At 39.4% G+C, this 27,042-nt stretch overlaps 7 protein-coding genes across 11 annotated transcripts in view; 2 read left to right on the top strand and 5 right to left on the bottom strand.

Moving 5' to 3' along the window:
• Window positions 1-2,141: 2,141 nt before the first annotated feature.
• LOC6579373 (hairy/enhancer-of-split related with YRPW motif protein) lies at window positions 2,142-5,491 on the bottom strand. The gene is made up of 3 exons (XM_032730384.2): window positions 5,011-5,491; window positions 4,713-4,927; window positions 2,142-3,398 (listed from the first exon to the last, which is right to left on the bottom strand). Exons 1-3 carry the CDS (start codon window positions 5,256-5,258, stop codon window positions 2,638-2,640), a joined length of 1,224 nt encoding a protein of 407 aa, XP_032586275.1. The 5' UTR covers window positions 5,259-5,491; the 3' UTR covers window positions 2,142-2,637.
• Window positions 5,492-9,002: 3,511 nt separating this feature from the next.
• Window positions 9,003-11,293, bottom strand: LOC6579374 (putative uncharacterized protein DDB_G0271606). Its single transcript, XM_002005234.4, has 2 exons — window positions 10,929-11,293; window positions 9,003-9,927 (listed from the first exon to the last, which is right to left on the bottom strand). The coding sequence occupies exons 1-2, from the start codon at window positions 10,968-10,970 to the stop codon at window positions 9,112-9,114; spliced, it is 858 nt and encodes a 285-aa protein (XP_002005270.1). The 5' UTR covers window positions 10,971-11,293; the 3' UTR covers window positions 9,003-9,111.
• A 2,614-nt stretch (window positions 11,294-13,907) lies between these two features.
• Window positions 13,908-15,712, top strand: LOC6579375 (ornithine decarboxylase 1). The gene is made up of 7 exons (XM_002005235.3): window positions 13,908-14,228; window positions 14,306-14,463; window positions 14,537-14,660; window positions 14,838-15,011; window positions 15,073-15,321; window positions 15,385-15,453; window positions 15,523-15,712. Exons 1-7 carry the CDS (start codon window positions 13,965-13,967, stop codon window positions 15,661-15,663), a joined length of 1,179 nt encoding a protein of 392 aa, XP_002005271.1. The 5' UTR covers window positions 13,908-13,964; the 3' UTR covers window positions 15,664-15,712.
• Window positions 15,702-21,154, bottom strand: LOC6579376 (slit homolog 1 protein). Of its 3 annotated transcripts, XM_032729804.2 has the most exons (11): window positions 21,082-21,147; window positions 20,318-20,951; window positions 19,458-19,938; window positions 19,334-19,392; window positions 18,959-19,122; window positions 18,765-18,901; window positions 18,542-18,694; window positions 18,284-18,464; window positions 18,070-18,209; window positions 17,828-18,006; window positions 15,702-17,443 (listed from the first exon to the last, which is right to left on the bottom strand). In XM_032729804.2, the coding sequence occupies exons 3-11, from the start codon at window positions 19,837-19,839 to the stop codon at window positions 17,426-17,428; spliced, it is 1,413 nt and encodes a 470-aa protein (XP_032585695.1). In that variant the 5' UTR covers window positions 19,840-19,938; window positions 20,318-20,951; window positions 21,082-21,147; the 3' UTR covers window positions 15,702-17,425. The 3 variants fall into 3 exon arrangements, with proteins under 3 accessions (XP_032585695.1, XP_032585694.1, XP_043866884.1); XM_032729803.2 differs by having other exon boundaries at window positions 15,702-18,006; window positions 21,082-21,154; XM_044010949.1 differs by having other exon boundaries at window positions 15,702-18,006; window positions 20,318-20,607; window positions 21,082-21,096.
• A 455-nt stretch (window positions 21,155-21,609) lies between these two features.
• On the top strand, window positions 21,610-22,745 carry LOC26527459 (probable aquaporin NIP4-2). The gene is made up of 2 exons (XM_015163645.3): window positions 21,610-22,333; window positions 22,409-22,745. Exons 1-2 carry the CDS (start codon window positions 21,758-21,760, stop codon window positions 22,604-22,606), a joined length of 774 nt encoding a protein of 257 aa, XP_015019131.1. The 5' UTR covers window positions 21,610-21,757; the 3' UTR covers window positions 22,607-22,745.
• Window positions 22,746-23,065: 320 nt separating this feature from the next.
• LOC6579377 (CDK-activating kinase assembly factor MAT1) lies at window positions 23,066-24,304 on the bottom strand. The gene has a single exon (XM_002005237.4). It carries the CDS (start codon window positions 24,191-24,193, stop codon window positions 23,231-23,233), a length of 963 nt encoding a protein of 320 aa, XP_002005273.1. The 5' UTR covers window positions 24,194-24,304; the 3' UTR covers window positions 23,066-23,230.
• Window positions 24,305-24,653: 349 nt separating this feature from the next.
• The window catches only part of LOC6579378, a 91,946-nt gene continuing 89,557 nt past the window's right edge, over window positions 24,654-27,042 (bottom strand). For all 3 annotated transcript variants that reach the window (XM_032730675.2, XM_002005238.3, XM_044010947.1), the window contains 4 exons: window positions 26,484-26,646; window positions 26,124-26,398; window positions 25,793-25,996; window positions 24,654-25,724 (listed from right to left, as the gene is read on the bottom strand). In XM_032730675.2, coding sequence (XP_032586566.1) covers window positions 25,467-25,724; window positions 25,793-25,996; window positions 26,124-26,398; window positions 26,484-26,646 — 900 coding nt within the window. In that variant the 3' untranslated portion in view covers window positions 24,654-25,466. The remainder of the gene's footprint in view (window positions 25,725-25,792; window positions 25,997-26,123; window positions 26,399-26,483; window positions 26,647-27,042) is intronic.

The raw sequence follows: 27,042 nt of genomic DNA on the forward strand, positions 1-27,042 counted from the left end.
CGATTCATATAATTTGCGTTTGGCATCATGTGTGCATATATTTATAATCCATTCAGCAGCTGTGCCAATAAAACTCTGATCTATAAATGTAGCTCATATGGAAATTTTTCTGACAGGTTAAACACGGAAAAACCATTCAATGAAGAATAGCAAACAGCAAAAGAAATCACATAATATTCCACTTAATTGACTCGAACCGCAATAAAACCCACCAAAACAATTCAAATCCATATGGAGGTCTTTAATATTATATATTTCCATATACATATGTATATCCACCCTGAGTGTTCGTCCTGTTGCTCTGAATGTTATCCAAGAAATGAAATGAATTTTGGCTTTTGCTTTGGTTTTTGTAGGTGAACTCGTTCGTATCAACCCCTAATAAATGCGAAGAGTCGATGATGTGTTAGGTCTTCTGTCCCGTGGCCGAATGATTGTCTCTAATTGGAAGTTTTGACGTGTATATTACGTTGATCTCGGCCCTGGGAACACCCCAGAAAAAATATGCATGTAAAAATCATTGAGACTTTTTTTTTTTGGGGTGGTATTTCTGCGTGGGAAGTCAAAGCGGGCGAAACTCTCACATGACACGTAGAGCCTGGAGAGCTGAGAGATTTCAGCCCTGGCAACGCGTTAAATATTGAAAACATTTATGTTTAACCTTCAGTGTTAAATTAATGCGCAGAAGATTGTTTCAATTCAATGACAACAACAACAACAAGAAGAGCAAAAAGGAGGGCATGGAAGGCTTCCCTTAGGGGTTGTTATCCTTGTGCCTTGTTGCTTTTGCTGGTTGTTGGTACGGAAACGCTTATTACATCTATTTGAATAGAACTTTTGGCTTCTTCTCTGTGCCCCTTTGGCCGCAAGTACTTGAAATCTTTGCTGCTTGATATCATTTAATTACGTAATTTCGTAATTTCAATTAAACTTTAATTTTTGTGTGGGAACATTTTACTTTTAGATGATAAGATATTTGAAACATTGTGTGTAAGGATTTGATTTTAGTTGTATTTTTTTTTTTTCTTTTATTAATTTCATTGTGTACAATAATAAAATTATTTACAACAAAGAAAATTTAAGCTAAAATCAATTTTATTTTACATATGTTAAATGATTAAAAAAAATTTCTCTTATTTTAATAAAATTGTTTACACGAAATAATTATATTTATATATTTATGATCATTATTTTTGTTGGTTTATATTTTTTATTTATAATTATTAATTATAAATATATGTATTTTTTTTAATTTTTATTTTTACTAATTTTCTTTAATCTCTTATCTGAAATTTCTTCAACTTCAGGTAGTTTTCTCTGCACTAACCTTTCCTTTGTCGAGCAAGTCAGTTGGAAATGGATTACGTCTGTGGCTTAAGGTTGCTCAGGGGCTTTGTCTGGTTTAGGGTTTGTTGGGCGCTTAGACCCTTCACACCTTAGCACAGCCTGTTTTTAATTACGCTCAGAAAATGTCGCACTAATTCGTTAGGGTTTTTCGCTGTGTTCGTTTTGTGTTTTAGTTAACGCTTTGTCGTTATGCAAATTGCCAACTGGTAAACCACTAATAAATATGGATGCTCAGCGCTCAATGCACGCTTGACCCCCAAAAACAATGCTGAAGGGTTGGACCCACAGCCTGACCAACGGTCAGTGGTCAGTGGTCAGTGGTCAGTGGTCAGCGGGAGTGGAAGCGGAAGCAAAGGGTCGTCGACAGTGGCCAGAGCTTATTAGTCGCGATTATCTCTTCCAGTTCAATGGGTTTCATGCAGCGAAATATTACCAAAAGCAGATTTACATATCCATTTGCTTATTTAAACAAATTATTTTGAAATGGAATTGGAAAACAGTTTAACGCAAAACAAGATGGAAGTGAGAGAACTATCTGCATTTGTAAATATATCTGCATATATATATATATATGTATACCATATTATAATTATGGGATTGGTGTTAGTAAACGTTGGAGAATGCCGGCTCTAGGTAAATCCTTCAATTATATATCATCCTTCTCGCATTGTAATTAGAGTAAAAGGAATACAAGAAGAGTTAACTATCACATTAGGAATATCTCTGAAACTACTATTTTTAATATAAAAAAGTATTTTTTTTTTCTTTTTTTTCATTATAAAAATATTTATTTTTGTATTTACACTTAATTTTAGGTTTACAAAACTTTTGCCTTTAAAACCTATTCGTAGAAAAATGTAGAAAATTTCAGTTGTACTTATGCTAAGCATTTATAACTATATACAGAGAGCAAGGAGTTCAGGGAGCTAGAGCTCCTTAGATTTTCACAACTTAAGGGCTATCACACATGTTCGGCTTTGATCGATCTTTGACTAGAACTTGATTGCCAACTATTATTTGGAGTTTGTGGATGTGGGATTTAATGGACCATTTGGGAAACCAGAGATTCATTGAATATGTGGGAAGTGTTTGCAATATTCCCAGCTTCTCAATTAGTTGAGATTACACAGTTTGGAATGAGTTCAAAATTATTAGACTGGAATTATTTGATATTTTTTGAAAATTATTTGGAAAGTATTGAGAACTTTTAAAAATGTTGTATGTTTTTTTTTTTTTTAAGAATTTTTTTCCTGAATTTTGCAGTTATTTGGAATTTTAGCAATTCGTGGTTTAGTAGGCCATTTCAGCGCCCCAGGGTCTATAGGGCTTAGCTCCATTGGCTGCGGCATATTGCAGGGCGCTCGCATTGTAATCCTGGCTGCCAGCAACTGGATATTGGGGCGTGGCACTGTAGCTGAGAGTCCCGCTGGGCGGCAGCTCGTTGCGATGGCTGTTCGTCAGCTCAATGTAGGTGGGCACCTGCTGCCCCTGTTGCACCTGTTGCACCGACTGTGGCACCTGTTGCGGCTGCTCGGCATGTGCGCTATGCTCCTGTGTATAATGTTGCTGTTGTTGCTGCTGCTGTTGTTGCTGTTGCTGCTGTTGCTGCTGTTGCTGCTGCTGCTGTTGCTGTTGTGGTTGTTGCTGCTGTTGCTGTGCGGCTGCCTCTGCCGAGTGGCTCTCGCTGACAGCTGCACCACTCGCCGTGGTCGCAACGCTGGAGCGGCTGACATGATGCGGCGAGGCGCCCATATAGCCCCCAGTGCTGGGCACATACGAGGAGCTGGCGGAGGGCGCAACGGCAGCCGTTGCATAGGCTGTCTGATAGGGCGTGGCCGCACAATTGGGCTGATAGGCAGCCACGCCAGAGATCTCGCGCTGCTGGGCAAAGTACTGCAGGTGCGACATCAGGCGAAGCCGCAGTGGATCCTGTATATCCATGCCCTCGATGGTGACCAGGTAGCGTGCCACCTCGGCGGCGCATTCCCTGAACCCAATCGTATGGTAGTCCATGGCCACGCGCTGCGGATCGTAGCTGAGCGAGTCGAGAGCTGCAAATGGACAGAAGAAGACGAGGCATTAATAAAAAGTCAATAAGCTGCTCACGGCTCGTGGCAAACGATTCAAAGAGCGATTCCCACGCGCGCGCCTATCAGAAACTAACAACAACAACAACAACAACAAAAACAAAAAACAAAAAACTACCCCTGAGCCATAGCCTGACTGGGAATTGAGGTTTAGGGTGGGGGGTGGTGGGGTGGGGTTGTTCGTCGCTTGAATTGCACTTGGTGCCATAAGCGGGTGGCGATGGTGGTGGTGCTTTAGTGGCATTAAGGTGGTGCAGCGGGCAGTGAGCAGCGTGGGAAGCTTCGAGATTCGATATTCACTCGCTTTCCCTATGCAAGTCTCTAAGGTCAACAGGTTAAGCATTGTTTAGCCAGCTTTATGATAATATATGACAAATTATTGGAGAGATTTGATGAGGGAAAACTGAATCTATTGCTATTGGTCTAGTTTACTGCGTTCTAATTTGAATTGTGTTTTATACGTTTTTTAGGTAAATAAAAAAATAAATAAAAGCAATAAATATATAAAAGATACAAAAATATGTAGAAAATATATGATATGGTTATATAACTGAAAATTGTCTAAAATTAAATTATATGCATGGTTTTTGCCAGAATATTATAGTTTGCTTAGAGCCCTTTGAAATCACAGATAAAAGTGTTTTAAATGATAAAAAAAAGGTTTTAATAACCAGAACTACTTAGTCATCAGAAAAGCTTCTCTTATTTTTAACGATCGTTTCTATTTAGCTATCAAATACCTAGAAATTTTCTAAAAATCTATATATTAAATATGACAGAGCTTTTTGCTTATAGATTTTCAAAATGGTTTCCTAACTATATTTTTTATATAAAAATGGCATAAAAAATCGTTAAACCATTCTTATTTTCACATTGATTTTTAAAGGAGTTACGTGAATAAGGAGTGTCAACTGATCAAGAAGTATCATTCACATTTATCCTTTAGATATTTTTCTTAAAATTCAATTTTAATAAAAGTTTTCATAGTTTGGGCTTATCGCCTGCAAATTCGACATCAGAGTTAGAGGTAGCTTCAATTTCATGATCTTTCAAATTGTGCAACTAGTTATATCTTCTGGTATATATGTTCATAAATACACTTTCTCAGTCTTGATTTCTTAGACTCTTCAAGTGTATATAGAGATCTATATAGTCGTCTTTCACAAATCTCATTTTCTCTTTAACATTTTTCAAATGTTGACTGTGCTACGAAGGGCCTTTCCGGTATTTCACTTTATGCCTGTCCTCATCTTCCTTCATCTTTGATCTCATACTCACTTTTCGATTGCAAGTTCTTCAAGTGCTCCACAGTTAGCTGCAGTATCTCGGCCTTCTCCAGCTTGGCTGAGCCCTGTTTCTCGTAGGCGGAGGGAACCAGACGCTTCAGCTCGGTCAGCGATGAATTGATGCGATCTCTGCGCTTCTTTTCGATGACGCCGCGACGCTTCTTGCGGCTCATCAGCTGACAGCTTCCACCTTCACCAGGTGAGATTCTAATTGTGAATAAAAAGAAAGACAGAGAAACTGTTAGTAAATTCACAGAGTTCCATTTCACAAGTCTATCGCGCATACGCACTGTTCTTTGGAAGACTCCTCCGAGTAGAGCTCGTCGCAGTCGCTCTCGGAGAGCGCGCGCTTCAGACTGTTGTGCGAATGGTGGCTCTGGTGACTCTGAAGGCTATGATGGCTCTGCAGGCTCTGGTGACTGTGGCTCTGCGGCGGCGGCACCCAGTGACCTTGGGGCGTGGCCGGCATGGCGGCAGCAGCGGCGCCATAGCCCCAGTGATGCAGAGGAGGTGCATTCACGTGCATATTGTGCTCCATTGAATTGAATTGAATTGGAATTCGAATTGGAATCGGAATTGGAATTGGAATAGAATTGGAATAGAATTGATTTTTATTTGCTGTTGGCTATTTTGGTCTTTATCTCTGGAATCACTTGGTAACTGCGCTTAGCACTAAAAAACTTGATGCGGCTCGCAGCTATAGTTGTAGTTGTAGTGCGTAGCACGTGACTTATCGTGTGCGCGAACGGCGTTCGACTGATTTGCCAGCACACGACTAGCGGACGTTCAGGCCGCCGTTTGCCCAACCTACTCTCAACCCCTTTTGCCATGCCGCTGCCTGCGGCATCCAACAGCAGCAGCGGCCCAATAAGATGCCGCAGCAACCACCCCCTTGGCAACGTGAAGCGCAGCGCGTGCCGCACCGGCTGGGGGTAGCTAACGGGCAGTGCCCGTGCTCTATGCTCTATGGCACTACCTCAGCCACCGCCTCTGCTGCTGGCTCTGCCTCTCGCTCTGCCTCTGCCTAGCGATCAGCTTCTGCAAGTGACCAACAAATGAACAAGGAGAAGAGCATACGCTGCGGAAGGAGTGGGGGAGAGAGAGAGAATGAGCACGTTGACTCATTCGCACTTGCAGCATATTGTTAATACCCAGTGCAAGTGATTGACAAAGGGAGTTTAGATAATAAGAGAATGCGAAAGAGAGAACTTTGCAGTTTTTAGTTATTAATATAAATATTTTTAAATGCAATTATATATTTGTATTTATTCAGCTTAGAATTGGCTTAGATCGATAAATATCGGTTATCGTTTGAGGCCTCATTTAAATAAATTATTTTTGTATTATATTTTATATTATAATTCTTATTTTTGTAGTATAGGTTTTGTAAATATTTTTCAATTAGATCGATAATTATCGATATACCAATTATTTATTAAACTATAAAGGTAACTCTATACATACATTTATGGAATTTTTGTATTATTAAATCAACTACGTTCTTTATCAATGTATCTTTATTAAAGAGCTTAGCTATCACTCTCACAAAATGTAATCGATATACATACATCGGTTAAAAGTCTTAGGCGAGCTTCACAGTTTCCAGCACTAGGCAACCATTAGTTCTCTTCCTAAAATCCAATCTAAATATTTGAATACAGGGTAGCTGCTAGTCTTTCAATTTTTTTCACTGAAACACTTTAATATCTTCTAGCCAAGTGCAATGCAAATGAATAATGTAAATAATTGTTATTAGTTAGTTCTTATGTCATCGAATGTCGATTATATCAAGCAGCAGCAGCAGCAGCAGGAGCAGCAGGATGCGTGGCAGCAACAACAATAACGGCAGCCGCAGCATCGGCGCCGTGGGCGGTGGCCGGCGTCTGCCACAGTTTGTCGCATTGTCTTTTTGGCGGCCACTTGCCAGCGCGTTGACTTGTTGCCTCTGCTGCTGCCGCTGTCTCTGCCTCTGTCACACACACAACTGGAGCACGCGACCGAGCCGCCAGCCCGAACGGCCGCCGGGCTCGTGTGCGGCATGTGGCATGTGGCATGCGGCTCCAACAAGTGCAACGCCGCCCCGTTCTATTTGCTCTCTGTGTGTGGCCCGGCGCCCGCAGTTTGTAGGTCAGTGGTCCAATTTATGATTTCAAGGTTAGTTTGGAGCAGGTGCCGCAACGCCGTTGACCTCTGACCTACTCAATGCCCACAGCAACAACAATCGATTGTTCTCTCAGCCCAAAGGAGGCTGCGCTCAAATTGAATGATAATAAATATTAGATAACAAAATTATTAAAGTGCTGGATTTGCAATGAAATATTAAAGGAGTTTAAAGGGTAAGGAAAGCAAATAAAAATAATTAAAACAATAAATTTTATTAAGTGATAAGTGTATAAATTAGTATTATTTATTATTTTTTATTATCACTATTTATATTTATTATTTTTCTTATTATTTCTATATTCAAGGCACATAAAATCCATCAATCCATATTTTTTGTTATATTCTTGACATCGGACTAATACTAATACTAAATACTTAAGCAAAAATCAAATAAGCTAAAATATCGAAATTATATTAAAATATACATGGAAAGTGCACATATTGCTATATCAATTATGTTATATATAATTTTTATATGTGCGAGTGAAGAGATTATGCCAAATTATGCCTCAGGCTTATGCTACATTTTTCTTAGGATACTCCAATAGTAACAAGAAAAGTGGAGCAACTACTCATAGCCCCCATTTTAACATCTCTCTTTAATTTGATAGAAGATCACTTCACACTCTAGGCTCAATTTCGGTAAGCATTTATAATAATTTATATATAATTTATTTGTATTATATAAATATAATATATAATAATTATATTTTTTTTCTCAAATTTAATATAATAAAATAAATAATAAATATTAAAACAAATATAAATAAATAAATACTACATACATACTAAACATATATGTATGTATATGTAATACACATTAGCTGCTTGACTTTCTCTAAGTCAACAAAAAGAAAGAACTAAGTAAAATTCTTTCAAGCTAAGCACAGTGTGTGGCTGGCTCCACAAATCAAATAAAATACAGCCAGACATGCAAGCCATTTAATTTGCAGACAATTTTCAAAGTGTACAGCGCGGCGTATGCTTGATATTGGCTGTGAGGGAGAAGCAGTAGAAGAGGAAGCAGAAGTCTCCACCTCTCACATTGTATCGATTTCATTTTGGCAAATAAAAATGATGAAAAGTGCTTTTCGAGCTCGTCGCTCAGGTTCCCAACAACAACAAGAAGCGAACCAAGAAGCAAGTTCATATGAGAGTTGTAATTGTTGTTAGCGGCGCGTGGGACAACGCCAACACCAACGGCAACAGCAACAACAACAAGAGACGAATAGTTGTTGGCAACAACTCACCCTTAAGGCTGGTTGCAGCCAGCCGAGCTACCACCACAGCGAGCCGCAGTGAGTGAAAAATGGCTCGTGGGAAAGCCAAAGGTTCGACGATTCTCACGCATGTTCAGCACGTGCGGGTCGTGCGACCATCTACAACAACAACAAGAGTGAAACAACAACACGGGTAAGAAAAGCGCAGACCAAATCGTTTGAAGTGCATTTAATGCACGTCGAGCGATACGAGCGTCGCTTTTGTTGTACTACGATTTTCCATACACTAACCAAAGCGATATTCACGATCTGTTATAAAACAGGTGGTGAAGTCAAGGTGCTAAGGTGTATGTTAATATATAATCTAAACTTCTCTCTCTCTCTCTCTGCCTCTATATCTCTGCCTCTCTATATCTGCCTCTCTATCTCTCTTTTTCTTTCTCTCTCTCTCTCTCTCAATCTCTCTTTCTCTCTCTCTCTCTCTCTCTCTTAGATTCTCAAGTGAAACAACAAGTAAAATATATTCCTTATATAAAACTTTTCGAAAAGAACTCCAAGCAATTGTTAGGGCATTCAAACTTCGCCTCGACGAATTCCCGTTTTGCTTAATGGCTTTTTTTTTTGTAATTGTAATCGTAATTCTAACCAATTTTTATATAATAAAAAAATAATGAAAATTGGCTAGCGATTATAATCGAGCGTAGTAAATGAATTTTAAAATGCCGCGGACAGAGCTGAAACATTTTAGACCAAATATAGCTCGAACTAATTGTGAAATGTGGAGAAAAATGTGTGAGCTTTAAGAGCTCCAAAATGCATGACAGTTGTTGTTGTTGTTGTTGCTGTACTACTTCATCTTCAATTCTCCGCTTGTTAAACAATAAAACATTCAAAACTCGTTGCTTTCAATATATGTAGTTCGTATAATTTTCGAAAAACAATTGGAAACTCTGTGAGGGACAGGAAAAAATCCATTTTAGGGAAATTTCTGTTAACATTTTTCCAGCTTTAGAAACTCTTAAGGCATTGATTATAGTTGTTGTTGTTGTTGTTGTAGTTACTGCTGACTTGCTGCTGCTGCTGCTGTTGCTTCTTCTTTGACTTTTGGCTGCTTTGTAGTAAATTTTGCGCCTCGTCCGCATCATCGATCCAAGTTTCCAGGGTGCAGGCGCTGGAATGATGACTCGATCTCTGGGAATGATTTGAGCTGCTCAGCCGTTTGCCACTGGGCAGCGCCTGCAGCTGCCGCCAACGGCTGTCGAAGTTGGCCCAATGCTGGCGCAGATCGAAAGGCTGCTCCACATCCTGCTCCTCCTCCAGGGAGTTGCCATTGATGTCCCACTTGACAATGGGATAGTCGTCATGCGGTGGCTGCTCTCTAATTATCAAATTGTGATACTGCCCATCGAACTGGGAGCCCAAACTGAAGCTGAAACCGCGCTGCTCCTGCTCCCGATCCTGCTGCAGATCGAGACTGGAATTTGAGGGCGTGTGCCGCAGATAGCGCACGTTCTCCTTGTAGTGCATCAAGTCGAATTGTATATCTAGATGTGAAGGCTCTTCCTCCAGCTGCTCCTCGAACTCCTCGTCGGCATCTTCACACTGGGATTGGACGGATCTCTGTGGTTGATTATTGTGGTACGCGTATTGCTTATCATTCAGGGCAACTGGATTGCAGTTGCAGCCCATCGGCTCCTCCTTCTGCTGCTGCTCTCGCTCCTTCGCCGCCTCCGCCTCCGCCTCCTCCTCCTCATCCTCGTCCTGCTCCTCATCCTCCAGGCGCTGCACAAATAGTTGCTTTGATGTCGATATTTTGCGCAGCAGCTGTATAAAAATAAAACTCAATGTTAATGCGCATCAGGCGTAGCTTTAGGCTCGCTCCTATTCTGGGTGCTGCTATGACTGGTGTTACTGGCGCTATTACAGCTATTGTCGCCCCACCAAAAGGTCAGCGCCACACGCAGCTATCGATTTTTATACGCTTTACTCATTTTGCCAAATGCTTATGGAGTATATGGGTTTTGGGCAAGAGCTTGTGTAGGGGAGTCTAAGGAGTCCTAAAGACAGCAAATTGTAGATATATCTATGTATGTCTGTCTGCCTACCAGTCTATCTGTTTATATCTTCATCTAAAAATTAAATTTTTTATATTTTTATAAATAAATTTATTTTTATATATTAAGAAATTGAATATTGACAACTCTTCTCTTTGTTTCCCACTTGCATAAATATTATTATATTTAATAAACAGCGGCCTTTAGCAAATACCTTGAGAACTGCTTGAGAAATCCCATACCTGAAATAAATGCTTCAGTTATTTATTAACTTTCTACATTTCGATTTTGAGATATAAGCAGAAGAGTCTTGATATATTTATACAGTAGAGTCAGACTATAGCGACGCTTAAGGGACTGACGTTTTTACTTCATTATAGGAGGTCTTTCATATGACGAACAAGCAAAACATCGTATTTGCGTCACAATAATCGGACGAACACTATAAGCGGAGTTGTTATAACTGGATTCTACTGTATATCATATTACTAGAAACTACAATAACTTTCATTTTACTTCCATACATCTATCCTTCTCTACATCACTGTTAAACTCAAAGCCTTTGTCTAGCGCAACACTAAATCAATACGCAAATCAACCAATTCAGCTGTTCTTTGTTAAGAAATTCACTTAGTTAACTGCATATTTCGATAATAACACCTCGCTCAGGGTATCTACTAGTTGGTCATTAAACTTTAGTCACTTTTATTCGCTGTTTTTTGTATTTTATTGATTGGGCACAGGGACCCACCCACGACCGCATAGGCTCACCTTGAGACAGGACTTCTTGGTGCGCCTCAGCAAGTGGGACATGACAGCGTTCAGAGTGTGTCTATCGTTGTTGTTGTTGTTGTAGAAGTTGTTGTTGCTGTTGTTAATGTTGTTGTTGCTATTGTTTAATGTGAAACAGACTTGAGCCACGCGACATTTTGACTGTTGCGGCTGCTGCTCCTGCTGCTGTTCCTGCTCCTGCTGCTGCTGCTGCTGCGGCTGCGGCTGCTGCAGTTCGTCGGCAAATCCAAACTGAAATTGGAAATAGAAACGTTATAGAAACGCTTGTGTTTAACCCTCTCCCGGTTAGGCGTTATGGCTGAGCTCAGTCGAGCGATTCGGCGGCGGTCGCAGGTGGACGTGAGCAGCTCGCTCGTGTTTGCCGCATGACTCATAGAGCAGCAGGAATTGCAAGTGCCAAAACGAGCTAAACACACATACTTACACTCACATCGACAGCTGAGAGCCGAAGGCTTTTGTCGGCACCGGCGCAGTAAACATAATCTCTATATATGTATATAAGGCGCCATCGCCTACATTGTTTGAGTGCAGATTTCTGGTATTTGAGGCCCATTTCGAGTGGACCCTCGAGTGCAAATGGCGTCAACGAGCAGCCAAATGCGCTAATGTGCTAATGCGTCAGACTCAGCCCGACTGAGCTCCTTTCCCCTCGGAGCCCCTGTGCTTAGAAGCCTCGGAGTCACCACTTGAGCGGGCTAGCCTTGGGTGCGTGTTTTCATTGTGGCCTGGCGCCAATTTGTAGCCATAAATTACTTTGTCCTGATTTCTTTTTGTTTTCTAGAGCACTCCCAGCGCAGGAGCGGAAGAAGCAGAATTAGAATTGCCAAGAGTTGCTGAAACGCTCTGTAAAAATCTGAATACTAAATATATTTTTTTTAATGTAAGAGCTTAATTTATTTTATATTAAATATACATATATTTTTTTAAATGTACAAGCCTAAATTATTTGTAGGAGTATCATTAGTACATATTCATTGTATAATATGCAAAACTTGGTAGAAACTGTCTCATTATACACGATTTTATTTTATTAAACAAAATTGTTTTTTTTTTTTGTCAATAGTCGAAGTTGTAAAAGATCTTAAACAAACAATATTATATACACATTGAAAATAATTTAATGAGTTTTCTTTCTAATTTATGCAGTCACATAAATTGTTCTGTAATCAACATAATTTTCAACTAATTTGCTTGACATTGGAACTGTGGGAACTGCGCTATCTGTAGGATGTTTTTTGATGCGACTGCAGCGAAATAATTAATGACATTTACATTTAAATTTCGTGGGCTTATTTACAAAATGATTTAAATGCAATTTAAGTGTTAAATGTAAAAAACGAGTTTTTCAATTCAACTATGGTTGAAATTTCAATTGAGAAAGAGAGGGAGGAGGTAGATACAGCAGAGTGAGAGAGAGCACTTGAATAAAACTTGAATTTGAAGCACTTTGCGGCTTGTCCGACAATTTGTCACATCACTCAAAGTGAAGTGCGCGGCAAGAGCAGGACATGGCAGGACATGGAAGGACCTGGGCGGGGACATCGTCCGGAGCTGAAAACTCAAAATGAATGAATGATGACACACGCAGCTAATTGCGCTGGGCAGCAACAAAAATGATATTTGATTGAATTTGAAGCTAGAAAAAAGGATATACATCAACATACGTACATACATATATATGTGAGTATAATTTACAGTTGGAGCGTGACTGGATAGATTTTTGAGTGCTACGATCGACAGACAATCGCTCATATATTGTCTTTTTTGTTTTTTTTTTTTCTCTGTCTCTTTGACAGATGTCAGCGCTCGCTTTTTAGTTGCTGTGCGCCATTGACTAGGTAAAGGGTATATTGATGAGGTGGCCAATTAAGGATTGATCGATAACTTGGCAGACAACTGGCGAATTGGAAATATCGATTTCAAGTGCTTGCTTGATTTTAATTTATAATTGCCAAACAATTTGAGTAGGGGGTGGCTCTCAAGTGTTGCGAGTGCGAGACGAGAGATGGACGGGAGGAGAGACGAGAGGAGAGAGAGAGTTCAACCCCGCTTCGACACGCCGCATAGATTTTTATTGTTATTGTCATTGTGGTTCAAATGCCGCAGGGTGGGATTTGTATTCGTATTCGTATTCGTATTTTCGTATTATCACTTGAGGCTTTGAGCCTTTGGAGTCGTGTCAATTATGCGCATTTCGTTAATTTCGCTCGCCCATTGTACGAAATTTACATTTTATTAGTTTTACATGCTCGAGGCATTAAAATTATTTACGATCCCAAATATTGTTGGTTGTAAATAATTTCGCTGGCACGTGGAAAACACACACACGCACACACACACGCACACATGGCCTACAATCATTAATTGTCAAATGTAACGGTCAGTGCTTGACCTTTTCCTAATTAGTGGCGCATTGTTCCGGGCCTATTTCAGCATCTCTATTTCTCTCTCTCAGCTTCCCTATCTCCAGAGAGCTATGCCTGGACACGCGCCTTTTTAAATGTTTTTCAAGTCTGTTGCGATTTCGTAAATGGATCGACGACAGACAATTGTTCCACTTAGCCATATATATAAAGATTTGTATATACTATATATATGTATATATATATATATATATACTGATAAGAACATCAAAAAAGAAAACGAGGTGGAATGTTAGCTAACGAGAGTTCGACTAGGGCATGCTCTAAGTCGACTTGAATTGAGCGAGAGTATAGAGGGTATATGCAATGGGATGAATTTGTTTTAGAGAATATATAATATATAGCTTCTAGCTAAACTCCTTATATCATATACAATACTGTATATACATTATCATTATGTATAGCAACATATTATTATTTTTATATGCTTATCATTATATGAAGCTACAAATAACAGTATGCCCATTACATATGGTTTACAGGGTATACACAATGTGCGCTGATTATAAGCACATCTCTCAGTTTCTTGAATCAGTAAGGATTTACAGTTGTCTTGTGCCAGACGTCGTCTCGTTTGTGCTTCTACAGAGAAATGGACACCCAGGGCATCAACTTCTATGACAAGGAGCTGGACATAGGTCGCGTCGTAGCCGAGGCACAGCTGGAGGATTGCGATGAGGCGCTCAATATATGCGACCTGAGCACTGTGGAACGCAAATTCGAGCTGTGGCAAAAGCAGCTGCCACGCATCACGCCCTTCTATGCCGTCAAATGCAATGATGACAAACGAATTGTACAAACTCTGGCTGATCTCGGCGTGGGCTTCGATTGTGCCTCGAAGAACGAACTGAAACAGGTCTGTGTAGCTGTTAATATGTGCATCTATTAATATATTAATATATGTATGTATATATCTGACTAATTAACATATAGGTTCTCGACTACGGCGTCTCGCCCGATCGCATCATCTTTGCCAATCCCTGTCGTCCAATCAGCCACTTGGACTACGCCAAACAGCAAAAGGTGCTCAAGGGCACCGTGGACAATGAATTCGAGATTTACAAGCTGCACAAACACTATCCCAATTCCAAGTGTGTATAGTCTCTCTCTCTTTCTCTCTCTCTCTCTCACTCTCTCTTATATTTAATTATATTCTATTAACAGCCTCATAGTTCGCTTCAAGTCCGAGGCAAAGGCCGCTCAATGCCCGCTGGGCGATAAATTTGGTTGCGATGCGGACATTGATGCCTCGGCGCTGATGCTGCTAGCAAAATCACTCGATTTAACAGTGAGTCATAGTAAATTCTATATAGATTCAGTAAAGAAACATTTCAAAATGGAAAACCTAAATAAAGTTTACTGTCTATTATACATTAAAATAATCTAGAGTTAAGTAATTAAGATGCCAGTATATATATTCTCAATCAGCAAACAAAATTTACTTAATTTTTACTCTAATTTCCAGGTAACCGGCACCAGTTTTCACGTTGGCTCCGGCTGCTCCGACATGGAGGCCTATGAGCGCGCCATCAGGAAGGCAAAAAACCTTTTCAAGTTTGGTCAACTCCTGGGCTACGACTTGGATCTATTAGACATTGGTGGCGGTTTTCCGGGCAGCGACGATGAGCACTTCATAAAGGTGCGTAAAATCTGCAAGACTTGCACAATTATAGACAATAAATAAATGTGTGTGCATACAGCTGGCTGGCACGGTGAACAGTGCTGTGCAAAAGTATTTTCCCGATGAACGCATTCAGATAATTGCCGAGCCAGGTCGTTTCTTTGTGGCTGCATCATATACACTGGTCTGCAAGATTCATGCCAAACGCGAAGTGCGCAACTCCGCTGGCAAGCTGGACACCGTTATGTACTACTTGAACGATGGCGTCTATGGGTCCTTCAATTGCATACTCTACGATCATCAGACTGTAACAGTGGAGCATTATTTGGTAAGGCATTTGCAAATTTGAGATATATTTGAAATATTTAATGTATTGTATATTGTATTTCAGCCTGCTGATCCTTTGCTGCCCACTTTCAAGAGCTTGATCTGGGGTCCCAGTTGCGATGCTCTGGACAAGGTAAGTTTTTTTATTATCTATAATCTACCTAACTTGTATATTTATGTCCATATCTCACTCCATTTTCAGATCTCTGAAGATCTACGTTTGCCCTACTTGAAGCGTGGCGATTTGCTGGGCTTTCCCAACATGGGCGCATATACAGTGCCCATTGCCAGCGCCTTTAATGGTTTTCCCTTGCCAAAAACTCTTTACTTTAAGGCCATATGACTAAATGATTTGGCATTCATAAATAAACAAGAGATGTGTATGTTAGTAACCAATATGATTTTTATTCATTATAATTGCTCCATTGAGAACTTAGGATATGTTTGTTCACAATACTAAAGAGTATTCTCTGCTAAGTTCAACAACAAAGACATTGGAACTGCTCCTTGGATTCGGTTTTGCATAGTTTTGTATTTTTCTTTTTCTTTTTGTTTTTTTTTTTTTTTTGTAATTTTTCAATAATATTTTGAAAAGAACAGCTATCACCAAAACTGACCCGAATTGGGATTTTCAGCGCATTCTTTTGAAAATATTAGATTGTTCTTTTTGGGAAAATATATATATATATATACATACATACATATATATAGAGTTTGTTAAAGATTTGTGTTGAGTAATGTACGCCAGTTGGTTAACTGACCCAACCAAGACTGATGTACATTACCTTGGACAAAATAGAAATATAAAATAGGTATATGTATGTATATATGTATATAACTTAATTCAAATACAATTCAATAGAGTTTCACATATTAATATCAAAAAATCAAATCAAAAAACAATTTCAAAAATTGTATTCTCTTAATATCAAAAATTCTTGCTCATGCTCAAAAGTAGATCTATAAAATTGTTTTTTTTTTTTCTTTTTCTTGTCTGATATGTTGTGATATGGTATAACGATTATTTGTATATATTTATTTATAATAATTGATATCGTGTATATGCGCTTATCGCTTTCCTCATGTTTCTCTCTTGCTTGCTTTTGCTTGCATATTAAGAGTACAAACTACTTATTTCATAATCAGTTCTTGGTGATTGATGCAAATATTATTTCCTTCTTCTTTTGTTTGAACGCGTACAATTTTTCATTTCTCATTTAGATTAGTGTTAGTTTTACATATACATATAGAGTTAGTAATTCTTTGGTAAATAATTCGAAGATTGGAAAAATTTCGACTAGGTTTTCTTTTTTGTTTTTCTTTTTGATATGCTGCTTGGCGGAAAAAACTTGAATAGCAAAATGTAAAACGGTACATATATAGAATATATACATATATGTGGATAAAAACAATAAAACAACAGATTTCATTATAATGATTGTATCTCACAACAGCGACGACGACATAGTAGTACTACACACATAGGCATGCACAATAAATAGGTACATATATGTGCTCTTAGAGTTCTATAATATAATATTTAATAATATGATAATAATAATAATAATATCGCTTAACTTGTAACAATTCACGTTTCTTTTCAGATATGTATGCGTTTTCAGATATGTTTGCGTTTACATTTTGTTTTAGTTTTTTACTCTTAAATCTAAGCTACGTTTCGATTGCCGATCGATAAACACATTTATCGATAGGTTAACAGCTAACGATCGGCTTTCAAATTCTCATTTCATTTTTTTTTTTTTTTTTTTTTTTTTTTTTGTCGGGCTACTGTTCGAATGTCCGAAGTGTTCTGTGTGCGTATTTAATGGATATTTTATGATTTCATTTTGAAATTATTTCTGTCTTTGTAGCACGATTCATGATATTGGCATCAGAACGATATATAATTCAACAAGGTGGGTGTTTTTTTTTTTAAATTATAGTTATTTTGCTTTTAGTTTTTATCTTGCATTTTTGTGTAATTCAGTTTCGATGGGGCACTTGCGGGTGATATTGCAGCTTGTTTGTTTTTGAGTGGGAAGTTGTTGTTGTTGCTGTTGTTGTTGCGTGCATATTGTGTCTAACAATTGCCAGAGTTGCATAATTCACGGATTCACTATAATCTATAATAAAAAATACAATACAACAACACAGAAATGGTTTGTAGGCATACAAAAAATTGGACATTTGGGAATTGGGAGTCGCGGGCGGGTTGGGCTGGTTGGTATGACTGGGCTCAATAGGTATCACTTCGGCTAATGATCTGATCTGATCTGATTTAATGATGATCCATCAATATGGATAAATGGAGCAGAGCAAACATAACAAAAAAACGGGGAATGTGTGAATGCAATTACGATACGTTTGCTTATGCTGCTTTTGGTTAGGGAGCTTCGCATTTATATTTAAATGCTACTCAGAAAGGCCACGCTACACATGGCCAATTGGGCCAAAATGTTCACTTGCAGTATCCGCATTAGACCGCCGCTGGTGGGTGAGGGACTCACATTGAGGCCAGCACAGTGCATCTTCTCGATGGGCATCGCTTGTACGAAATATTCGCGATTATCCAACGACATGTGGCACAGCGGTTTCTTCTTTTGTGACATTTCATCGTCCTTGTTCTTCAGATCCTCCAACAGCTTAGGGAACCAAATCAATTCACACGAACAGTTTAATGGATTGTCTGTTGAAGTCGTAATAAACATCATATTACAAGTTATTTTCCACTAATATCAAATCTACTTGCCAGTGATATCAATTATGCGCAATGTATCGATGACCGGTTCCATTGTATCCTGTGGAATGCGTTGCATTTTATTATTCTGCAAATTTAACGTCTCCAGCGAATTGAGGTTCTCGAAGAGGGTACTGGGCAGTACTTTAATGCTATAATTGTTAAGTCAAGTTAATATTTGTGCCAATATTCTACATATATGCTAGATATATTTTGATTGCTTTACTCGTTCTTCTGCAGATTAAGGAAGGTGAGCGAATCACCGTATCCAGTAAAAGCATCATCGGCCAGCACATTGATATTGTTATTTCTCAAATCCAAATGGCGTAGACGGTGCAATGGGCGCAATGCCTCACTGGGTATGGCATTTATATTATTATCGCCCAAACGCAAATATTGCAGATTCTCTGTGAATATATACAAGCATATAAATATATACATATGTATTATATAGGCAATCTAAATGATTCCTTATAAAACTCACCCTCCAGTCCCTTGAACGCATCCTTGTCAATTACACTAATCTTGTTGCCCTCCAGTTCTAGCGAGTTGAGTAGACTCAAGTGTGTGAATACATTTGCTGGCACGGTTGTAATCATATTATGTGCTAGTATCAAAGAATCCAAATTCTGCAGACCTGTCAGCCAATTGGAATGTATGTATATGTTTAAGTTATAAGTAATCGAAAATGGGAGCTGAGTACTAACCTTCAAAATCTCCCTCACTGATCGTTCGTATTTTGTTCTCCTGTATCTCGAGTTTCTTTAGTGTATCCAATATAGAGAGCGCCTTTTGTGGCACACTTGATAGCTCATTACCACCCAGGTTCAAGCGCTTCAGTTTCCTACAAAATATAAATTTATAAGAACTCAAATGATTTAATTTAATTATGTGTACGTACTTCTCTAGCCCGCGGAATGCTTCAGGATCAATCTGTGATATTTTGTTCTCATAGAGCGTTAGAATCTCCAACGTGTCCAGGCCCTCGAAAGCGTTGTTGTGAATTACAGTGATCTTGTTGTGGTTCAAGTTTAAAATCAACAAATGATATAGATGTTGCAAAGCCTGTAAAGATGATTTAAATTTAATCAATTTTGTTGTAAATTATTAACAAATAAATTTGGTCTACGCTTTTTTAAAATAACTGCCCAAATTACTACTATAGATGGCACGTTAATTCACAAACACTTATCGATAAGCACACCTATCGCTCATACTTGCAAATGAATTGAGATGACAGCATATCGATATTTAAGTACGATCAAAATGAACTCACTTGCGATGGCACCGTTTTCATTTGATTTAAAGAAACATCCAGCTGTGTGAGTCCTTTTCCTGCAACAAAATGTATATATAATTATTTGACATCATATGTGTACATATTTAATTTCTGCACTTACCCAACGAACTTAATGCATTCTCCTCGATGGCTGCTAAGCTGCTGTTGTGTATTGTCAGATGACGTATGTCCAGAGCCAGAAATACAAATCCCTGCAGCTTGGGCAAATTATTGTGCCGCAGCTTCAAATAGAATATGATTGGACTTTTGCCCTTCAATGTGCCCATGGATTTGGCAATATGCGACAGATCCGTCGTCTCGCACAATACATCGAGTCCATTCTTCTTGACGGTGCATATACAGGGCGCAATATCTGCCTGCTCCGGGCACACCTGTTGCGGTGTACCCTGGGCCATTGTCTGGACCAGCAGAAACAGCATCAAACAGCTTATGACGCCCACTGTATGCGTGCATTGGAATAGCAGCTGCATTTGTCCTACCATGTTGACACGCACACTTGCACGGACACCAAAGCTCAGCTCTACTCAAGTAGCGATTGCTATGATTCCAATAAGCCGTTAATGCTATATACAGTTGTGTCCCTGTTGAGAATATAAGAGTGTGTATAAATATAAGAGTCTATGCAAAAGCGAATTACAAAGCGAAAAGCGAATTACAAATTAAGCGCACAATGCGCGATTTGGATTTATGCATGTGTGTGAGTGGGCAAGTGTGCTCTGTGTGAGTGAGTGTGTGTTTGGCGGATTAAAAATAAATTGAACTAATTGAGCAGCACTTGACGTATCGTTGTAGTTGCTGCTCAGCGTCCAAAGTTACGCATGAAAATTGCAACAATAAATTAGCATATGTGTACATATTTACATATACATATATATATATATGTATATATATATATATGAAATGTGTATATACAAATGTATATAATACAAATATATTTAGAATAAAAATCGTTAAGCTCACCTAAAATGTTTGTCCGTCCCTATTGAATCAGTGCCAAATAAATCATGCTTCTTAATGCGATGCGGCGTTAAATGAATTAATAAACCTTTTATTAAACACACCTTTCCCACTTTTCCGATTTTACAGTTTCCCGCAGTCGACAACAAGCAACAATTAGTCAATGTTGACTTTCACTCCGCACACACGCACCCACACACAGGAGTGAGGAGTGCAGCCTCTGCCCCTGGCTGGCTGTGTGCGTATGTATGTGTCTGTGGCTGTGTGTGCTTGGGGAGGTTGTGGTGGTTGGTCTTAAAGAGGGGCGTGTATAAACTCGGTCAGAGTGTGTGTATAACGATGTAACGGAAAATCGATATCATTCAACAAAAAAAAAAAAAAAGGAAGGAACTGTTGCCACTCAGCGATGCTTTTATCAATTATTATTCAAAACACTTTGTTTATGTATTATATTCGTATTTATGAGTATGCACTAGCATTTAAATTAGCTGAAATCTCGCTCAATTGTTGCCGCATTAGATGAACATAATTTGTATTGTGTCGCTTGAAATTGTGTTGTGGCAACGCTTAAGTTGATTTTTTACTGTGATTTTTCTTCTATTTTTTATACTTTGCCGCGCGCTGACATACGCATTAGCTGAGTATAAATATATATATATATATAAATATATATATGTATATATAGATAGATATATGTATATATAGATAGATATATGTGCGTATTTTGTATGAAGGGAAGGCGGGGTCGAAAAGAAATCAGTACAAACAGCGCGAGTAAGAAGCACGTTTACTTGGCAAAACCGACGACAACGGACTGAAATTTCAAAATTTCGAAACATTCATTAGTGGTTGCTCCAGCCCAGTTTGAAGTAGAGCAGTGATGGCAAGCACATCCCTAAATGGCATTGCCGTCCTGATGAGCGATATGGTCAGCCTAAAACAGCAGATGTTAATAGTAATCGAATCGAACATATCGAATGTAATGGAATACCGCTGCAAATGTGTTAATTTAAAATTTAATCTAAAACAAGCAGTTAAGTAATGATAACATATCAAAATCAAATATCTCATCATATTCCAACAGAATTTCCAAGAATCGATTCGAATATTTCAGCCAAATCACAACTTTTCTACAAAATTGTTAAAGAGCTTTTAAAACTCGATGAAAACCTAAGAAAAGTTGAATACGAACTCAAAGCCCAAATTCTTTTTGATACCACACAAAATTCGTTAGAGACATAGCAACCGAAACGAATCCGTTCACCAAACAAAAAATAGTTTGCCTGAAATAGTGTCATAATTAGTTAGCTTCGTCACTTGAAACAACAAAATTGTTCAAAGTTTAAAATACCCAATTTCTATACTGTGTACTTTTTTTTATTACATTTTTGTTTTTTTTTTTTTTTTTTTTTTTTTTTTTTTTTTGTATAAAAAATAAAAACAATGGTTAAATGCGACAAGAATTTAGCTGCAAGGCTTGTAGCCGAAATGTTAGGCAGCATGCTTGTGCAATGCATTGGCTGCTGTTACACTGGTCTGGCAGTTACTTCGACCAGATCAACACTTGATCAGCTTTTCAACCCGGAGCGTGTATATGCGCCGCAGTTCCAGTCAACTATCCTTGGATACGCATTCACATGGGGTGGCCTAATTATCGCTGGAACAATGGCATTTCGAATTGTATCCGGTGCTCATTTGAATCCAATAATCTCGGTTGCATCCATGATAATTAGAAATATTAAGGTGGTGGATGGTCTACTTTATATATTAATGCAATTAGGGGGCTCCTGCCTAGGCTACTGCATCGCTTTTGCTATGTACGGCAATTTGCTGTCAAAAATACAGTTCTGTGTGACGGAAGTATCGTCGGAATGGTGGATGGCTTTGGTTGTAGAATTTTATATAAGCGGCGCTTGGGTTCTAGCTTTTTGTTCATCGGTTCATGAAAGCAATCAGCCCCCAAATGAATCTGTATCATTGAAAATCGGTTTCGTTGTCATTTGCGCCACTCTCGTCGGAGTAAGTACATACATAAATACATATATATATATATATACATATATAAAATATAATGTTATATCTTGATTTTGTTAGACACAATATTCTCAGTCCTGCATGAATCCATTCCGATCTCTTTGGCCCGCTCTCTTTCACGGATTTTATGAACATATCTATATTTATGTGGGTATTCCATTTGGGGCTTCTGTAGCGCTGGCCTTTGCTTGGCGTTACCTCTTTTTGATGAATGCGGACGAGACTGTCAGCGGACCTGGAGGACCCGACAAAGATTAATGACCTTCAACTGCAGCTTTCAAGCCAAAAAAGAACACAAACCCAAATTTTCAAATTGCTCCATCAAATGCAGATATTCAAATATTTATCATAAATTATTTAAGTTGTAATAAAATCGTAGAAAACGTTTGGTCCTAGAGGTGACTCCATTTTTTGTTTTTCTAGAAGGCAATACCAAGAAACCATAAAAACTAGAATCAATCGTGTTATGAGCTCTGGATGATAAGGGCATTAATTATGATTGGATCGCAAGTAGTAACTCCATCGGAAATCATTGTTGCTGAGATTTCAATGACATGGAAGAACTTAGATGCCTTTTGTGAAACATCGGGCCGCCATTTAGCTATTATATCTTGAGCCGTGGGACCCAAGTCTGGCTAAAATGCATCCTGAGTGGCCCACATACGGGACGATTTTCGTTATTTACTGCTCTTTGCGATATCATCAAAGATCTCCACATCCAAAAGAATAACAGCAGCTCCATCTAAGCAGCCGCCTAAAATATTTTAATTTTTTTTTTTTTTTATAACATATTTATAAGTTTTATAAATAGAATTAGAATACATGTGAGGAGTGCATATCGTATGGGAACACATTTTTCAACGAGATGGTTTGCTTTTAGCTTTAAAGGCCCACGCCTATGCCAGTAGTTGGCGTATAGAAGAGGCACTGCATAGCCTCCTGGAGAGCACGCTGGCATGCCAATGCGGACGTGAAGCCGCCGGCATTCTCCTGCGGCGTCTCGGGCCTTATATGTGAGACGTAGCCCATGGACTCGACCTCGGCAAGGGGCGGCGGCGTCGGACCTTCGGTGATGGGTATGAGAGGTTCGTATATAAAGATAGGGCCCTCCTCCGATTTTGGTACTGGCAGCAGTGTTGGATCTGCAGTCTGACCAAACTTAATGCCTGTGGAGAATTCGTTTGCAGGTTTAGGAGGCGGCAACTGCTTCTCCTCCTCGCGCTGCTTTTCAGCCTTCTCGGCGAACTCGCTGACAATGGTGGCAGCGTCCTTGCCGCTGTACATGAGCTCCTCGATGAGGGCCTGCTTGTCACGAGCCTTTTTCTTTTTATGCTCGGTTTCCAGCTCTTCCAGCTCCTTCTTGCGCGACTCATCCTGCACGCGCTCTAGCTCGAGTAACTCTTCCAGGGCGCATTCGTCGCGGCCAACGCGCGTTTTATTGCGCTGAATGACCTCGCGGTTGTCCCGCTTATAGGCCTCGATGCGTTTGTTGGTCTCAATAATTTCAATGTTGTTGCACAGATTGTAGACAATATCCTCGATTTCTTCCAAGTAATCATTATATTCCTCCAGCGTTGCAAAGTCCTCTTCGCGCTTGTTGTAGTCACGCAGAATGCGTCGTCTTATGTCCACCTCCTTCTCCACCATGGGATCTTCGAAGAGCTGTACACGAAAGTTGTTCCGCCGCAATGGTACCATACATTCCGGACAAGCGCCGGAGCCCTTGAGGAAGAGCATATCCACACAAGATTCGCATAGCGTGTGACCGCAAACATTGACCATCAATTTTAGTGAGGGATTCCGATATTTGGTGGTCTTGCACCGCGGACAGGCCTGCTCTTCCATCTTACTTCCGATCTTCTAACAACGTATATTTTATAAAGTTCATAAATACTAATGCCGGCCAATTGCAATGAATTAAGAGTAATACTCGAAATGGCACGAAATCAGCTTGTTTCGATAACGATAAATCATTAGCATACAGCCCTGAAAATCATATTGTAAATACATGGTCACCCCAAAACCAAATATATCGATATAGCTCTCGATGGGGCGCGCATTTAAAAGACAAAATAAAACGCACTTTAAATTTTTTTTTTAACATTTTATTTTAAACAGCATACGCGGTAGTTGCTCACATTTAGAGTAGAATTTAAACATTGTTTTTTAATATACACGCATATATATACATACACATACATATGTATTATTTTTTTTATGATATATATGCATTAAATAAGTATTTTAATAATTTACATCGATCAAAACCTTTTCTTATATGTACGTACATAGGTTTCAGCAGCAATTTGTTGTGTTATTTCATTTTTCTTGTGTTTTATTTATTTATTTATATAGGTAGTTAAAAGCATTTCCAAGCAGATGCATAAACATTTGAAATCAATTAACATTTTACGCTGATTAATTGTTTTTCAAATTTGCGTGCGTTATTCCGTAATACTTGAGAAAAGGGTCATATGCGTGGATTTGTGTGGGTGTGTGTATATATATGTGTGTGTGTTCTTGATATAAAAGCAGCACATTTTGAAATATATGAGAGTTATATATAAAATGCTATAGTGGGCTAGTAGATTTAGGCTAACTTACGCGCTAAAATGTTGTTTGGGCTTACACAATGTATACAATCTTCTTGAATGGACAAAAATAAAACAATTGATAGATTTACATACATTACATATTCATATTCATATACATATACATATTTATATATACGGATACGCACACATATACGCGCTTACACAGATATCGGCGTATATGTATGTAAAGAAATCGACACGAAACCTAAAACAAGAAATGAATCAAAGGCGCGCTTTTTTCTCTGTATAGGCTCAACAAATTTTCGATTCAATTATAAATCGAATCACTGTAAATATCACAATTTAGTTAACACATACTATACAATGCATACAATTAAAATAAATTTAAACGGTCTGTCAATAACAATATATGTAGTTATGCAACCATCTAATTAGTCGCATGTTAAATAGTAATAAAAAAAAAAAATGAAGAAAAGAACATAACTCGTCAGGTCGGTTTAAAAAGTGGGGGGACAGCGGACAGCGGGCAGCTAAAGTGAGTTGAAATGATTATCAATCAGAAGCTAGCCCTGCAGTGCGGTAACCTCCTCCTCCAGCTCAGCGTCCACCTCATCAATCTTGGAGCCGCTGCAGCCGCGGCACTTGCAGCAAATGATGCACGGCGCAGCTAGCAGCAGCAGCGGCGACGCCACCAGCAGCAAAATGCCAAAGCCGGCAAATATCCCAATGACTTGAGCACGATGCCAGACGACAGAGGCACGCGAGTGACCCAATTTATTCTTGCACGGTCCCTTGTCATAGTGACGCAACAGAAAGTCATCCTGCGAATAAGTGAATGCATTCATTAGCCTCAACAGATAACAGATGACAAATAACAGACAACACTCACATCGAGACTGGCCAGACAGTACCAGCAGAAGACGTGCTTGCACCGCTTGCACATCATCTGGGCGCAGCCCTCGTCCTTCTCAATGGGCACCGCGCACATGGGGCAGCATTTGATGAGCTCGTTATCGAACGGTATGCCAATATCATCCTGGCCATCAGCAATCAGACGACGTCCGAATTCCTCACAGCTTATGTTTGGATGATACTGTGAAGGGAACAGAAATTCCATTAATTAATTGCTTGCTGCAAGATTCGGCAGGTGCGACCCAGGGAGTGAGCCAGAGCTGCGTAATTGTACAAACTTTTCATAGACCTGGCACAATCCTACTTACCGCCTTCTTGCAGAGAGCACAGAACTCATCCTTGCAGGATGGACAATGCACCGATATCGAGAGCAGTGGCTGAGCACCATCCTGTTGTGGAGTATAGCTCTGGGATGTGGATGGCGATTCATCCATTTGGCAAATCGCGCTGCCCGCCAGTCCAGTCGTTGTACCATTGGCAGCCGTGGCAGCCGCATCACCAGCTGTGCTTGCTGTGCCCACCATGCAAATTGTCTCGCAGCCGGCACGTGGACACCAGGTGCGCGTTTTATCCAATTCGATTTCTGTAGTCGAGAGAAAAGCGTTTGATAAATGATTAAGCAAGAGAGAGAAAGAGGGGTGTGGGAGATTAGGGGCAGTGACATGTACCTCGATTTAGGCGATAACGATGATGTTTCTTTAGCAAGTTCGTTGTGGTTAGGTTCGCGATTTCGGGCAGCGAGATGGCCCCCTGGGCGGGGCATTTGGCATCGGGGCAGGAGATCTCGTAGGCGCCTTCGGTTATCTCAAAGTCCACATAGGCGCGCATGCACTGCAAATCGAAGCAAAAACAAAAGTGCGGTTATTATCGATGGCGGAAAGTTTCATTTAGTTGTTTTAGTTTCTACTCTACTCTTCTTCTTGTTGTTGTTGTTGTTGCAAAAACTAAACAATTTGGCAAGTTGCGCAGCATAATCCGCTTTGAGCTGGCTCCAGCTCAATTCCATTAGCTCTATAGCAACCAGATGCCACCCCCCCCATACATAGTCACCCTTTTCGCATTGTGTGCGTGTGTGTGTGTGTGTGTGTGTGACCCTTGGGCAAAACTTTTGTCAAGGCATTTTGTAAATGCTGTTGCCTGCTTTTTGCATTGGCAGCCGCAAAAGTGTGGCTGTCAAAATTATTTCATTTTTAAGCACCCACAGCACAGCACACACAAACACACCCA

Source organism: Drosophila mojavensis, unplaced genomic scaffold (assembly GCF_018153725.1).
Source record: "Drosophila mojavensis isolate 15081-1352.22 unplaced genomic scaffold, ASM1815372v1 contig_80, whole genome shotgun sequence".
NCBI lineage: Eukaryota > Metazoa > Arthropoda > Insecta > Diptera > Drosophilidae > Drosophila > Drosophila mojavensis.